Source organism: Pristis pectinata, chromosome 10 (genome assembly GCF_009764475.1).
Source record: "Pristis pectinata isolate sPriPec2 chromosome 10, sPriPec2.1.pri, whole genome shotgun sequence".
Lineage (NCBI taxonomy): Eukaryota > Metazoa > Chordata > Chondrichthyes > Rhinopristiformes > Pristidae > Pristis > Pristis pectinata.
Window position 1 is genome coordinate 88,997,959 of NC_067414.1, and position 16,845 is coordinate 89,014,803.

At 40.6% G+C, this 16,845-nt stretch overlaps 1 protein-coding gene and 1 long non-coding RNA gene across 3 annotated transcripts in view; one reads left to right on the plus strand and one right to left on the minus strand.

Annotated features, from left to right (window-relative positions):
* The window catches only part of LOC127575057 (zinc finger CCCH domain-containing protein 6), a 33,122-nt gene extending 26,654 nt beyond the window's left edge, over positions 1-6,468 (plus strand). For both annotated transcript variants that reach the window (XM_052024689.1, XM_052024690.1), the window contains exons 11-12: positions 205-447; positions 3,914-6,468. In XM_052024689.1, the coding sequence (XP_051880649.1) occupies positions 205-447; positions 3,914-5,409 (1,739 nt within the window). In that variant the 3' untranslated portion in view covers positions 5,410-6,468. The remainder of the gene's footprint in view (positions 1-204; positions 448-3,913) is intronic.
* Positions 6,469-11,893: 5,425 nt separating this feature from the next.
* Positions 11,894-16,794, minus strand: LOC127575419 (uncharacterized). Its single transcript, XR_007957054.1, has 3 exons — positions 16,634-16,794; positions 14,505-14,565; positions 11,894-12,027 (listed from the first exon to the last, which is right to left on the minus strand). It is a non-coding gene; the product is annotated as an uncharacterized LOC127575419 (long non-coding RNA).
* Positions 16,795-16,845: the final 51 nt, after the last annotated feature.

Sequence of the window (16,845 nt, forward strand, 5' to 3'; positions counted from 1 at the left end):
TTGCATTGTATTAAGGCATGGTAATTGATTCCTGGTACAGGAAGATGTAAAGTAGAGATTAATCTGAGCAATTTAACGGTGCTGCAAAATTTAACCGCAAAATATGATTGTATAAGAAAAATATAAATGAAGCTAGATAGAGATCCACTGGCAATGTCTTACTGACTTACGAAGAAAGCTTTGTTTTGTTTTTAAAATATGCAGATGGAGTATCAAATTCAGCATCTGAGCAGAGAGATCATCAGTCTTTCTTGGGCACAGATGATTCAAGAGAAAGTGACACTGAATCAGATGCCAGCAGTTCAACAGGTCGTAAGCCTACTGTAAATGTTCCAGACTTCCTCCCAGCCAAACAAAAAGCTCTGTTTCTCAGAATTAAGCAGAAGCAGCAGGAAGAGGGAGGGTCTGACAATAAACAGTCACAGTTGCTACAGAGCAGAGATGAAGGTTAGTCTTAAAAGATGCTGTTAACATGAGTCTTATTCTGATTTACTGAATATTTAAGGGAAGAAAATTTGCATCTACCCAGCCTGGCCTCTGCAAGTCCAGACCTATCTAACTGTCTATCATTGTCTATCCACTGAAATGACCCAGCAAGAAACTTAGTTAAGTGGCCTTTTATGGATGGACAATAAATGCTGGCCTTGCCAGCAACATCTACATCCTGTGAACGAATTAAACAAAAGTTTTATCCAAGGAGCTTTTTTTTATTTTTATTAACATGCATCTCTGCCTTGAACGACTGAGTGGCACCCTCCAACCCATTATCAGAGTTTCAAAGATTCACAACCCTCTGAGTGATGGAATTTCTTCTCATTTGTCCTAAATGGTGTACCCTTTATGGCCCTCATTCTGGAATCTCAGACCAGGGGAAATGACCTCAGCCTTTAGCACATTGTCACTTGTTTCACTGAGCCTCTCGTTTTTCTGAATGGTAAAGAATATAGGTTTATCCTCAATCTCTCATCATAAGTTAATCACCACGTTTCTGTGAAGTTATTTGTTTCACCATCACCTACCTTGGGTAAGGAGACCATATGTGTGCATGTTTCTCCAGGTGCAGTCTTTCAAAAGACCTGTACCATTAAAACCAATGCTTATTAGCTCTGACACAATGAGTGCTATTCTCACTTCTGAATTGCTAGTAGTTGTTTCAAGTCCTGGGAACCATGGCACAAAAATCTAGATAGACATTGCAGCGTGGTATTGAAAATGGCCTGCATTGTCAGAAGTGCTAACTTTTGGATGCAACGTGATACCAAGATCTCAAGGTACTATTGCACAGAAGACAAGCAGTTATCTTCATTGGCTTGGCTGTTAATACTCAGCTAATACACACAGGTTCATTATTACATTGCACTGTTTCCTACATTACAACCATATCTCAATCCCAATTACATTGACTGTAAGGCATGTCAGAATATCCTAAGGTGGTGGAAGGTGCTACTTCAAAGCTTGTATTTATTTATATAAAAGAGAAACAGTGCCTTGGAATAAAAGCTAGTGTATTCATTGGTTTAACTCCTTCTCTACTTCATGCACAAACACACCCAGATCTCTCTCAGAATAGATTTAATAATATCTCACCATTTAATTATCCTCCCCCCACACACACTTAATCTGCTATTTTTTCTCCCCAACTTGCTTAACATGTCTGTATTGTGTCATCCTCATGGTTTGCCAGCTTTGTGTCAGGAAGATAGTTGGTACTTTACAATATTGCTTCATTGTAGGTAGTTGATCTTTATAACCACACAGGACTAAAAGCTTGCCAACCTGAAAATTATCTGTGGATTCTACAACTGTCTGTCCTTTATATATGCTTTATATATCCTTTATACATGCTAATATCTTCTAACCCCGTGGACTCTTGATTTGTGAAATAATGTTCTGTGGGGCACCTCATTAATACTAACTGATCCTCCTCTGTCTACTCTACTAATTACAACATTCTAACAAAATATTGATAAAACATTCTGGTGGGTGCCACAGAGGCACAGCTAGTGGAGCTGCTGCCTCAGCTCCAGTAACCAGAGTTCATTCCTGACCCCCTAGTGCTGTCTGTGAGAGTTTGCACATTCTCCCTGTGATTGTGTGCGTATATTGCACAAGTGTGTGGGTTGATAGGTTAATTGGCTACTAAATTGCACATAGTGTGTTAGGTAAGTGGTAGAATCTGGGGAGAGTTGGTGGGAATGTGGGGAAAATAAAATGGTTTAGGGTAAATGAGTACTCGCTGATCGTTGCGGAGTTGGAGGGCTGAAAGGCCAATTTCCCTATTGTATCTCTGACTCTTATTTTCCTTTTTTAAAAACCATATTGATTTTGCATAATTTTTTTAAAGTATTCTGGAGCTTTCCTGATCAATCTTGGCCTTTTGTTCTTGTGTTCACTCTCCTCTTATTAAATATCAGTGTTGCATTTGTTACCTTCCAATATATTAGGTCTGTTCCAGAACCTGAGATTAAGAGTAGATCCGGTATCTCCACACTCTCGGAACACTGGGATGTAGACTATTTGTTAACTTCTAGTCCCAGTAATTTCTCTGTTACTACTTTAAAAAAAAATCCATATATTTTGTTCATCACCCTCTGTTCCCACAATTGTGAAGGCCAAATGCAAAATATTTGTTTCAACATTTCAGCCATAAATAGCAGAGAACCTTCATTCCATTATTTGGAGCATCTAGTATTTGCAAAGGTGATGCAGAACTGAAAAATTATAATTATTTGACTAGGGTTCTTCCTCTAGGCAAAAAAAATCTCCCAGTCAGTGTTTTTTATTACTTAAAATATGAAAGGTGCTTTGATATAAAGTAGTTGAGATGAGTAGTATGCTTCATATATACAAAGGAGAGAGGAATAGAAAACCTTGCAGGGAGGAGGCTTCTATGGCATAAACTGTTGGGAACACCGGTTGGTCTGTTTCTTGTTTTAGATTTTAAGCAAGATAGTATGCAAGTAGATGAAACTTGAAGATGTTTCATAATGCCCCCCAGTGGCTGCTGCCTAGCACCACTTCAATTAAGTTGCAAAATTGAATCAGAAATTTTACAAAGGCATGAATAACAACTAGAAGTAGTGTTTGTGTGCACTTAGTGATTATAATATAAATAACGTTAACATTATACATAATGTTTTAATCCTTCTGGAGCTTCTACAATAATAACTTTTAACAGGCAGTTGGACAGGTACATTGAGAGGAAAAGTTTAGATGGTTATGGGCCAAACACTGGCAAATGGAACTAGCTTGGATGGGCACCTTAGTTGATCCAAAGGGCCTATTTCTGTGCTGTATGACTCTGACTCTAAAAAGGATGAATTTGTCCTTGTGTAGAATCATTTAGATAAGTGATTTTTGTATTCAGTTTAGGATCATTTTGAAAACAGCAGAAAATCCTAATGGTAACGTCAATATTCAGTACCTTTTGTTTTTGTCTTTACACATCAGAATGATGTATATGGATTTTTTGGCTCCAGAGGTAGAAAAATATCCAAGTTTCTTTTGCATCATTTTACTAAAAACTTCAAACCCTTGGGTTAAGCTCCCAGTTACCATTAGCTTCGTGCTGTCGAATAACAACTTCAGCAAGAAGCTGTGTTTATTCCGTGATGTCTCATTCAGCTGCAACTGGTTTCACACTATCTGAACTTGCTGTACTGCAACCTTTCATTCATTTTGATTCCATTGACATGACGAGCATTTATGCATAAGTGCAACAACTGAGTGTGCAACTGTTGCCTTTTTCATGATCTTCCTTGTGGCTGTGTATAGAGCAGCATTCTCTAGTGTATGATAGACTAAAAGTGGCAGAATTAGTCCAAATTGCTACTTGAATATTTTTTTGGTGGTGTTGGTTAATCATAAGTATTTGAAGTTTACTAGTAGAATTTCTTTTCCTAAATCGTTTCAGATGAGACTGTAAATTGGTATTCAAGTGATGAAGAGGAGGATGGTAGCAGTGTAAAATCAATATTGAAAACACTTAAGAAGCAAAGTGAGACTATGAAGAACCAGCAACATTCTACAACAGAGCAGGCATCTTACATATACATGGACCCCAGACTTGGGAAAGAAAAGTCCTCTGAAAATAAACATTCAGATCTTCGATCAAGACCTGACTTGCGTCAGGGTACGGCTGGAGAAGTCAAGAAGTCTTCAGAAGTAGTCTCTGCTGATCCAAGATTAGCAAGAGATCCCAGAAAGATGAAAGTACATGAGAGTGCCAGTATAGGCCTCTCTGTCAGTGAGAGTCCTAAACATGAGTCTCATCCTATATCAAACAAGCAGCAAGGGCTGGATGATGATGAAGATACAGAACGAGAACTGAGGGAGAAAGCAGCTATAATACCTTTGGAGACTATACCTGGTGCGACCTTGCGGGATCCACGCTGTCAGCTGAAGCAGTTTAGCCACATCAAGATGGACATAACTCTGTCTAAACCCAACTTTGCAAAACTTGTCATTTGGACACCTGAAGACCTCCTTCCCTTACCTTTGCCAAAACCAGATCCAGTGTCTTCAATAAATTTGCCTCTCCCTCCACTAATAGCCAATCAACGCCTGAATAGAGCTCTGAGTATTACAAGTGACTCTCGTCAGATTGCTGACCCACGGTTGTCTGCGCGGTCTAAAGAAAATAGCGCAACAAAAAGTACAGAAAAGAACGTGGACCCGAGAGCTGCTTCTGAAAGACCTTTAGACCCACGATTACAGAAGTCATCAGATCCAAGACTGCAGAAAAGCAACAGCACCGATACTGCTACAAGAGAGTCCCACATTACACGAGCAGATCCTCGCTTATCAAAAGCAAGTGGTGGTTCATCACAAGTTACTGTTAAGATAGATCAGACCACACTTCCTCCATATGCTCCCAAACTATCTGCAGGTGGCATAGGAATTGGATCGCCGAGCACTCTGCTCAGTGGCATTAGTCTCTATGATCCACGGACCCAGACTTCACAAAGTTTAGTGACTTCAGTTTTAACTACACAAGCTGATTCCTCTAAGGAAGGAGAGCAAGTGAAAAAACTTAATGTACCAAAAGATCCCACAAAATCAGAAACCATTCAGTGTGATTCATCAACAATGTATAAATCTTCAGTGGTACAGGAAAATACTAGTGCGGAGGATATGACCGAGCTCGGTCCAGAGAAATCAGACATTTACAAGCCGCAGTCAAAGACTGGAGCTGTCCAAGCAGCTACTGCTTCTGCTCCTGCAGTGCATAACCTACCAATCCAGGCTTTAGCTGGCCTAATTAGACCACAGTACAGTGACCCAAGACAAACTAAACATTCTGGACCTTCTAACCAAGTGGAGGAGGATGAGTTAAACAGTAAAAAGGGTAAAAAACCACTGAAAGAAATGTTCAAGACTTTTGATCCAACAGCATCGCCCTTCTGTTAGCACCCATTTTTTGAAAGACTGATGTTCAGTGTGTATATTGTAGCTTGTCCTGGTTCTTTAACTTATTTGGCTTGTTGATAGTGTTTTATTTATTTTTTTACTATGTACAGTCTGTTTAACTGTTCAAAGAAATGCATGCAGTGGCACATGCCAGACTGTGTGCTAATTTTCTTTTGGTCTGAGTACGTAAGAACTACATTTTGAATGAATTATTTTTTATGATATATATATGTATAGAGAGAATATACCTGTGACCACATTTAAACTTCTTCCCGGTGAAGTAATTGTTTTTCCGTGTACTGAAATTGCTTAAAACCTATTGTACAGTTCTTGCGTTCTAAGTTATTTCCTGCTTGGGTATTGTGTGATTATGTATTATTGAAGTAGTACACTGAAAAAATGTGTATTGTTTTTAGTACCTTAAGTAATTACTTTTTTTGTTTTGAGAGTTAATCTTAAAAGAGAAAAATGACTGCCACTTTTATATTGTACAGTTTCAATAGTACCACTCCGGTGATGGTATATTTAGTCAAGATCCTAATCAATTTGTGTTTCATTGTTTATTGATGCTGTCATGCGCGCACTGCAGTTTTGTTTTAAATTGCTTTGAAGTTTTGTCACAATCAAGTGTGGAACCATTAACAGTTACACTGTTCAGATATTGCACTGTACATCTTAAGTATTTCAATTTATTTTTGTTTAGCAAATGTAAAAGCTGATCATCTGTTTTTAAATTGGAAAATCAACCTGAATCATGTCATAATTTACTGAAGATCAATGTACACAATCTATAAAACATTTATTGAGAACTTTTTTGTTTGGTCTAGAATCAGTCTGAAATTTGAACAACTACTCATCCATGCAATACAAGGAGCTAATGGTGGATTATTGTGCATTAATAAGTTTCTGAACTTGTTGTTATGTATGACACCGTATTTTCATATTGAGCTACTGAGAGCTTTATAAACAAAGCCTAATGTAAAAGTTTTTTTTTGTACAAATGTATTAAAACCTTTTAACGTATATTTTGTATCTGTGATTTTTAATTATGCAATGATGCACATTTTAAGTTGCCCTGGTCATTTTAACTCTGTGCCTAAATGCTAAGCTGTAATAAAAAGAGTTCAATTTACTAAGAGAATTATAATAGTAGTCTCAGGGTGGGAAGGCTGTTTTCCCTGGGGCAAAGTGATCATGGGGACCATGCTTCAAAGGAAACGCAGTTTTCAAAACGCACATTTACTTTTCATAACCACATGAATCAAAGTGTACACGTAACTACAAAAGCTTTTTTGTAGTTATTTCTAATTTATTTCCATTTAATTGGTTAGTAATTCATTACTGACTATTGCTTTTAAATCGAAGTCCTTGGGATTATTATTTTTTGGGAATATTGTAAACCTCTTTTAATCTAATAGTACTTTTAACTTGTGCTGCTTCTCTAATGTAATCCTTATCAAGGGAATGTGCATTTGTTGAGAATTCAATCACTTGGGCCGGAATGCAAGAAAAGGTACAAAAGATTATAGTCCTGCTCTGCTCAAAAACCAAGGATTTAATTAGACAACAGTCATTTCAAATTTATGTAGCTATTCCTAAATTCCTGGCAGTATTTCCTATTAGAGGCTTAGGCTTTTCTCAATAAAAGTAATAGTCTAACATAGTTGTAGGCAATCGATCTGCACAAAGTTTACTGTTCTAAGTAGAAACTTAGTGGATTAAATCTTGTGTGCCAGAAACAGGCTACCGATATTTTTCACCTCCTGTCCTATTTTGCTGGTGCTTAACTATTTTTGTAGTGCAAGAATTGATTCCAGCAAAGTTGGTGTATTGTTAGAACCAAAAAAAAAATACACAATACTCCCAAGTGTGGTCTCACTACATCTTGTACAACTGTGACCTAATGTCCCAACTCCTATACTCAATGCCCTGACTGATGAAGGCCAGCATGCCAAATGTCACCTTCACCACCCTGTTTATCTGTGATGCTGCTTTCAGCAAACTATGTACCTGCACTCCTAGGTCCAGTCCCACTATTCCACAGCATGACCCAAGGCCTGACCTTTCACTGTATAAGTCCTACCCTGGCTTGACTTCCCAAAATGCAACATTTCACACTTATCTGAATTGAAAGCCATTTGCTAATCATCAGCCCACATAACCTACCTGATTAAGATCCCTCTGTAATTTTTGATAACCGCCTTCACTGTCTATGATGCCACCTATTTTAGTACCATTGGCAAACTTACCATGCCTTGTACATGTACATCCAAATCATTAATATAAATAATGAACAACACATCTCAGCACTGACCTGTGGCACACCACTAGTGACAGGCCTCCAGTCTGAGAAACTACTTTCAACCATCATTGCTTCCTAAAGCCAATTATGAATCCAATTAGTTGTCTCTCTCTAGATCCCATGCAATCTAACCTTCCTGACTAGCCTACCATGCAGGACCTTGTCAAAGGTCTTGCTAAAGTCCACATAGACAAGGTCTGCTGCCCTACCCTCATCCATCCTCTTGGTTACCTCTTTGAAAAACTCTTTTGAGATTTGTTGGATGCAATTAAACCTTGTCTGGCCAAATGCTGATAAATCCTATCCCTTAGAATCCCCTCCAGTTACTTAACAACGCTGATGTCAAACTGACTGGCGTGTAGTTCTCTGGCTTGTCTTTGCTGCCCTTAACAGTACATTAGCTACCCTCTGGTCTTCCAGAACTTCACCTCTGGTAAAAGGTGAAGCAAATATCTCTACAAGGGCCTCTGCAATTTCTTCCCTGGCTTCCCACAAGGTCCGAGGATGCACCAGTGGATAAATCCCCAGGATGCACCATCTGGGGATTTATCCACCTTAATGCACTTAAGTGTACTTCTACACCTATAGTTATTGAGGTATTCACTTGTTCCCAACTGCCTAAACATCTCTCATCAACCAGGATTCCCTAAACTTGCCAGCCTTGCCCTTCACCCTAGCAGGGATATGCTGCCCCTGGACTCTTGATATCACACTTTTAAAAGCTTCTCACTTGCCAGTTGTCCCTTTACCAGCAAATGGTCTCACCCAATTGACCTCTGCAAGATCCCACATAATGCCTTAAAAATTGGCCCTGACCCAGTTTAGGACCTTGACCTGTGGACCAGTCCAATCTTGACTGAGGAAAATTTCTTGGACACATTTCACAAATTCCACCCTGTCCAAGCTCTTTGCGCTATGGGTGGCTCAGTCAATATTAGGGAAGTTAAAATCTCCCACTAATACTACCCTATTACTCTTAACACTATCTGCAATCTCTCTACATATCTGCTCCTCTAATTCCCGTTGACCAACAGATGGACGGACACAGTCCCATCAAAGTGACCACCCCTTTCTTCTTTCTGACTTCTACCCATATGGCCTCACTGGACGATCCCCCAGGAATATTTTCTCAAAACACTTGCTATGTCCTCCCTCCCTCATCAAAAAGGGAACACCCCCTCCTCTCTTACCTGTACCTCTGTCACACCTGTAGTATCTATATTCTGGAACATTGAGCTGCCAGTCCTGCTCTTCTCTGAGCCACCTTTCTGCTATGGCAATAATATCCCAGTTCCCAGAGCCAATCCATGCCCTGAGTTCATCCGCCCTACCTGTTAGGCCTCCTGCATTGAAATATGTGCAGTTTAAACTAGTGGTCTTTCCCTTTACTGTGTTTCTGGCTATCCTGACTACTAAACTTGCTCTCGTTGGCTACAGTCAGCCACCGGGACTCATGGGACAGAGTTATGGAAAGAAAATGAGCAGCTGATCACTTTACCTGCCAACAACCTCTTCCAATCATCCTATGCAAGTTTCTGTCTGATCCCATCAAAATTGGACTTGCCCAGAGTTAGGATTTTAACTTGTGGACAAGCCTTACCTTTTTCCATAACTATCCTGAAACTAATAGAAATATGGTCACTGGTCCCAAAGTGCTCTCCCACTGACACATCAGCCATTTGCCCATCCTCATTACCTAAGAGCAGGTTGGGTGTTGCCCCTCATCTAGTAGGGCCACCTATATATTGCTTCAGAAAATGTTCCTGGACACAACAAATTCTGTCCTATCCAAGCCCTTAGTACTATGACAGTCCCAGTCAATATCAGGGAAGTTAAAATCACCTATTAGAACCCTATTACTGCTACAACCTATCTGTGACCTCCCTACATATTTGCTCCTCTAACTCCTGCTGATTATTGGGTGCCTTATAGTATAATCCCATCAAAATGATCACCCCTTTCTTAAGTTCTACCCATATAGCCTCACTGGATGTTCCCCCAGGAATTTCCTCTCTAAGTAATGCTGTGATGTTCTCCCTAATCAATATTGCAGCTCCCCCATGTCTCTTACCTCCACCTCTGTCACGCCTGTAGCATCTGTACCCCGGAACATTAAGCTGCCCATCCTTCAACCATGTTTCTGTAATAGCTAATAATATCACAATCCTATGTGGCAATCCATGCTCTTGAGTTCATCTGCCTTACCTGTCAGGCTTCTTGCATTTAAATAAATGCAGTTTACCTATCAGGCTTCGTTCCTCCTCGCTCCCTGTCCTGCCCCTGCCTTACACTCAATGCCTACAAAGACAAAGGCCATCTACCAATCTGCCCCCCACTGTACAACGCTACCTTCAGACAACAAATGTTTATGCTGGGACCCTGGACGAAGTGGAGCACCTCCAGTATCTTGGGAGCTACCCTTCCATGAAGGCAGGCATCAAAGATGAAAGTTACCATTGCCCTCAGTGCCACCAGCACATCTGAGGAAAAGGGTGTTTGGAGATCAAGACGTCTGCCTTTAACATGAGGACTTTTACCTCCTCAAACTGATGCAGATTTGGAATCAGTCTCCAATATGATTCCACATGAAAAAAAACAGAAGAGGCCATTATGAAGAGCATTCTCACCAAATGTCCCAGCATGAAGTGCAGCTTCACCAAGGAATCTATTGGGTTTAAAAGCATGTTTCGCCAAATGGGTTAAAAGTGTTCATTAGTAGGAAAGGAGCACTGCCTAGAAGCACAAATTCTGGACGGTGGGCATGTAATTTTCACTCACACATAGTCATAGGGTTGGGTTTTTACTACAACAGATAAAGTACAATTTGAGCATATCATTGGGGAACTGCAAATAGCCACTTCCCATTGATCCTGATTCGTTGCCATGGCTTACACTGTTAGCAGCTGCTGCTTACCTTGTCAAATGTTGGAGAGCACATATCTTCTGGCTGGTAATGTAGCTCACTAGGTATGAAGCAGTATCCTTTAACTGTTCGGCCTGTTGGTTCATTTAATACATTCCATTATTGGCAAGTTCTGCATTACAGTCAATACCCTTACTCTCAATGCTTCTGTTTGGCTAGTTCAAGTTTATTGTTGTCATAGCCATACACACACAGGGTATAAATGCCAGCACAGTACATTACAAGATGAGGACAAACATAAGTTAACGTAAACTTAAATGGACATAAATTATACATAGAAGGGGATTTGGCCAATGAATCACATCGGGTGTCACTGTTAATGGACTGGGACTAAAACCCAGCCCTGCCATTTAAAGCACACCAGCCTAATTTGAAGTCCTTGAAATACAAGCCCTCACCTGATGTAGGAATATAGCGACATCACAAAAAATGTACATTAATCAGTGCAAATATAAATTTTAAAAAATAAGTGTAAATAAAATGTTTGTTACTCTTACATTGGTTACGTTTGCTATTTTATTTAAATATTTTTCTCAAAGACTGGCTGGCTCTTGAGTGTACTGGCCCCTCTGGTATTCAACACTAACTCAGTTTTTCTCTCTCTTACACCACTTTCCCTTGCAACCACAGGCGATGCAACACCTGTCCTTTCACCTCTTCACTTCCCACCATCCAGGGACCCGAACAGGCTTTCCAGCAATTCACTTGCACTTCTTCCAGTCTATTGTGCACTGCATTCAGTGTTCACCATGTGGTCTCCTCTGCGTTGGAGAAACCACTGACTGGGAGACCACTTTGTGGAAAACCTGTGTTCAGTAAACTTGGGTGACCCTGAGCTTCTGTTGCCTGGCTCTTTAATTCCCCATCTCACTCTGACCTATTGGTCTGTGCCTCCTGTACTGTCACAGTGGGGCCCACCGCAAGCTTGAGGAACAGCACTCCATCTTCTGTCTGGGCACATTGCAGCCTTCTGGACTTAATATTGAATTCTACAATGTTAGGTAACAATTTCTCTGTCTGTATCTGTCGTTCACCTATGATATTGGCTCAGCTTGTGTGTGTGTGTTTTTTCCTCTCTGGAAGTGGAGAACATGTGCAGGTAATAATAAACCAATTCAAATTCTTTTTGTCTGTGTTCTCACTCTCTGACTGCTTCCATTTATTCATCGACCAGATAACCTTGTCCCTATGGTCACCCTATGAGACAACCCCCCCCCCCCCATCCTCCCTGCAGTGTTATAAGCTTCTTTTGTCTCCTTCTCAGTTCTGAGGGTCTTCTTCTCTGTCCCTCTTCTCACAGATGCAACGTGACCTGCAGAATATTTTAACCATTTTCTGTTTCTATTTTAGGTGTCAGTATCTCTTCCCTCGAGCACTTTGGTGAACCGGGGACCTGTTGAATGAGAAATGGAGTTAACCATTTAGGTCAATGACCCTTCACCAGAAACTAAAGTGGTGAGATCAGATACAGTCAGGTATTGGTTTATTATTGTCACATTTACTGAGATACAGTGAACAACATTTTTGTTTGTGTGCTATTCAGACATATCATTCCATACATAAGTACATTGAGGTAGTAAAAAGGAAAACAGAATGCAACATATAGTGTTACAGTTACAGAGAAAGTGCAGTGCAGGTAGACAAATAAGGTGCAAGGGCCACAGCAAGGTAGATCAAGAGTTAACCATTTAGTGTACAAGAGGTCCATTCAAGAGTCCGATAACAGCGCGATAGAAGCTGTCCTTGAGCCTGGTGGTATGTGCTCTCAGGCTTTTCTATCTTCTGCCCCAGACAGAAAGTTGAAAAGGCAAGGCATTGAAAGATACAGCCCTAATGTGGGTAAATGGGATTAGTACAGATAGGAAAAAAGGTTGGCATGGACATGGTGGGCCGAAGGACCAGTTTCTGTGTGTTCACCTCTTAATTAGTGTATAACTCTAACTTGTTGGTAAGATCAAAGAGAAAATCAAAATAATCCTCTATATATTACCCCTTTCTTTGGGTCATAGGGACATCTAGTGAGCAAATGGAGGTGGCATTTTGTGTTCAAAGTCACTTGACAGTGAAGAACTGTACACTGGAACAGCGTTTTCCATTCCGTTCTTTGAGCCTGTCCTGTCCTTCGAGTAAATCATAGCAGATTATGCCTCAGGTTTTAATTGGTGAAGAATTCACTTCAACGTGGAGATGCGAATTCTAGATTTCCACCATAGTTTATGCACTTTCTCTGTAACTGTAACACTATATTCTGCATTATTTCCCCCATTTCTACTACCTTCATGTACTGTTTCTCTTCTCAGATGCAACGTGAGCTGCTGAATATTTTAACCATTTTCTGTTTCTATTTTAGGTGTCAGTATCTCCCCTCAAGCACTTTGGTGAACCGGGGACCTGTGGAATGAGAAATGGTGTTAACCATTTAGGTCAATGACCCTTCACCACCTATATGGAATGATCTGTCTGGATGGCAATGCAAACAAAAGCTTTTCACTGTATCTCGCTACATGTGACAATAATAAACCAATTACCAATATTTACGACATAGAAGAGGCCAATAGAGCTTATGCCTGCTCATCAGAGCGTTTCCATCCCGCCACTAATTTCTCCTATAACCTTGAATAATACCTGCGGAATTTGCTCATCAACGGTCTTAATTAATATAAATTTCAAATTAAAAATCTGCCACAATATATCGTGATATTTTTCAATGGATTCAAGCAATAATTAGCATTGGATTTGATAACTGGTTGGGCACTTATAAATGAGTTACAAATTCTGCAAGGGATGGTAACGGAGGTGAAAGTACTGTTAAGAAGGTGTACAATGTACAAATAGGTTAAATTGTGAATGCTAGCAATACCACTGCACCGGTGAATTACTTTTAGCCCTGCAAGGCAAGTACATTGAGCAGTCTGCTGCATTTCTCCCAGCTGCCCTCCACCTGCTCCGGAATACTCCATAATTTTGGGAATGAGGCAACATGAAGGTATAGGCTTTTCAGTGAGGTGTATCTGAAGCCGGATCTCTGGGTGAAACCGCGCAGTAACACCGCGTTCGCATCTCCTAGCAACAGCCAATCACCTTGCCGGTCAGCTCCGGGCTGCGTTCTGAATGGTGATGAGAAGCCGTCAGGAGCCAGGGTGCCGCAGCGTCGGCTGCAATGGGCTGGGACAGAGCAGGTCTATTACTGCAGGACATGAAAGGTTATTTAGACAGTACTGGCAGTCCATGCAATTACTGTTGCATTTTTTTTAAAAAGCAGTATAAAAGGTTCTCCACTTGAAGTGCCAACTCTGTTCCTCTCTCCATAGATGGTTTCCCCAGCATCTTTCGGTTCTATTTTAAAACGGGAGCCTGTTGTTTGTCTATGATTTTGAATTTCAAGTATTTACCGTGTTTATTTCCATCACCCAGACTAATCAGGTAGACACTTCTAACAGCACATAGAATGCAGCACAGAGGGACACTCGCCGACTACCAGAAAACAAAACCAATTAATCTCATAATCAAAAATGGAACTGACTAATGAATGATAAAAAGTTATGTTAATGCTTGAACCGCAAGATATTTTCTCTGAAAGCAAAATACTTCAGAATGAAGGGGATCTTATGGAAGTCGTCGACGTGAAACGTTAACACTGTTCTCTCTCCACTTAAAATGGTGCAATGGGATATTTTATGTCCTGTAGAGAAATCTAATTTCTGATCCAAAAGACACTACAGCACAGCACTTCTTTCGTAGCGCTCTGGAGTGTTCAACCTACATGGTTGTCTGAGGAGTGAGTCTTCAATTACACCCAAGGATAAGTGTGGTGCCAATTAAACTGCAGTCCCTCACCATCACTGGGGCTATCATTAATTAGAAACTCACCGGATCAGCTACGTGCCCACCGCTACTGCACGAAAGGCCTAAAAATGCAGATGTTGGAAACCTGAAACAAAACAAAACAGAAGATGCTGGAATTTGTCAGCCGGCCAGTCAGCATCGGTGGAGGGAGAAATGGAGTTAACGTTTCAGCTCTATATGGCCTTTTGTCGGAATTCTACGTACATATCCAGACATAAGTAAAGTATCTAATAATGTAAACTAAGGCATCCCACTACCACTCTCCGAACCAACTAGGAATCGGCCATATACGCACTACGTAAGTCTTACAAAAAAAATCAGCCTAAATATTTTTGCTCCCAAAAAAAGGTTGATATCTAAATAAGCTTCCCGATGTTACCGCAAGAACAAATCAAGAACATAAGTGGAGTTGCTCATCGCAAAGCAAGGCTGCAATTCCGAATGAATTGCCTTTTCTGCTTTTACTATTGTGTCTTGATAAAGATTTAGATGTAAGAAACATAACTTTTCCACACAGCATAAGAACTATTTAGTCCATTGTACCTCGACTTCTTTAAAAGACCAAATTACCTAATCCCACTGCCTTGCCCTTTTCATCTGCTCTTATTTTGTTTCTTAAAAGAAACGTACGCATGCTAAATCTATATCAACATTCTTCTGCTAATAGTTATCTCTTTGCTCTTTTTCTGATGTTAAATTAGTTGTTCGGTGCCGGTTTTTGCCTGACAACGCAACAACGTGCGAAACTACAATTACCACTGAAACAAAGCGGAACGCCTCCGCAAATGTTACTACATTAAAAGCAGTACAGAATTACTGGGAATTGTTGTTGTCTCCAGTTACCAAGTCAGTAATCTGTGGAAAGAGTTAAGATTTTTTATGATCTAAAAGCGATATGCCATGATTCTAAAATTAAAATATCCTGGGAATATTCAGGATATCAGGCAGAATCAGTAGCAAGAGAAACAGAGATAATATTTCTGGTCGATGACCTTTAATCAGAGGAAAGAGTTAACATTTCAGGCTGACGGACGGTCATGGACTTGAAAGATGTGTCTCCCCATAGACGCTGGAGACACAAGAGACCCCAGATGCTGGAATCTGGAGCAACACACAAAACGCTGGAGGAACTCAACAGGTCAGGCAGCATCTGTGGAGGGAAATGGATCGAGAGACTTCATCAGTCCAGATGAAGGGTCTCGAGCCGAATTGTCCACTGTCCATTTCCCTCCTCAGATGCTGCCTGACCTACTGTATATTTCCAGAACTTTGGGATTTTACTTAGCATTTCAACTGTCTAAACGCATTGAGCTTAATTAAAATGTTCCAAATCTCGCCTTTAAAGCTTATATTTATAGAAAAGGGGGAATATGGAAGAGTGAAGACAAATGTATTTTGTATTATTGGTGTATTTATTGTTCATTCATCTACCTTGTATAAATAAGCTGTGGGTTGGTCTGACTCTAGTTGGCCTGAAATCCTGATTTGGTAAATGGATAGGCAGAACAACATTTAACGAGGTCACAAAATCATATGATTCTATCGTTTCAGCACTGAGCTTTTGCCAGCTCTCTGGAAGAGCAATTCATTCCTAAGCAACATACCCAAAATGCTGGAGGGACTCAGCAGGTCAGGCAGTGTCTATGGAGGGAAGTAAACAGTCGACGTCTCGGGTCGCGACCCTTCACCAGTTCCTCCAGCATGTTGTGTACATTGCTCCAGATTCCAACATCTGCATAATCTCTTGTGTCTCCAATTCATTCCTAAATTGCAAACCCACTAGGTACTAACAGCTCCAGGGCTGCTAGTTAGTTCCCAGACTTATCGAATCTTGAATTCCAAATCATGACTACTCATTGTGTAGAAAATCTTTTTCCTCATTTCACACTTCCCTCGTCCAACCCACTTTTTAAACCAATACTTTTAGTCCTTTGGTTCTCAACATTTCTGCCACAGGGAACAGTTTTTTTAAAAAAAACTGACCCTTTATGATCACCTCCCATCCTTCTTTGCATTAAAGCACATACCACACCGCCACAGCACACTGCAGCACCATAAAGCACACAGTCCACGACAGCAGTCACAGCACAGACCCCCAGTGTATCAGGAATCCCGGCAGCCACAGCATGGAATAGGAGTCTTCTGTTACGGACCTGACTAAAAACATGTTTTCAATACTTTTCCTCACGTCAGGACATCCTTTGCAGGGCTGACAACTTTAGCAATGGTGCCAGAACCAATTCCTGCAAACATGCTCCTCAGGAACAAGTTGCATTTGCGTCGTGTCGGCTGGAAATCCTTTGCACAAGCCCCATACGAGGCGACAAATGAAATCTCCACAAGCTGCAGTTACAACATCTCTGAA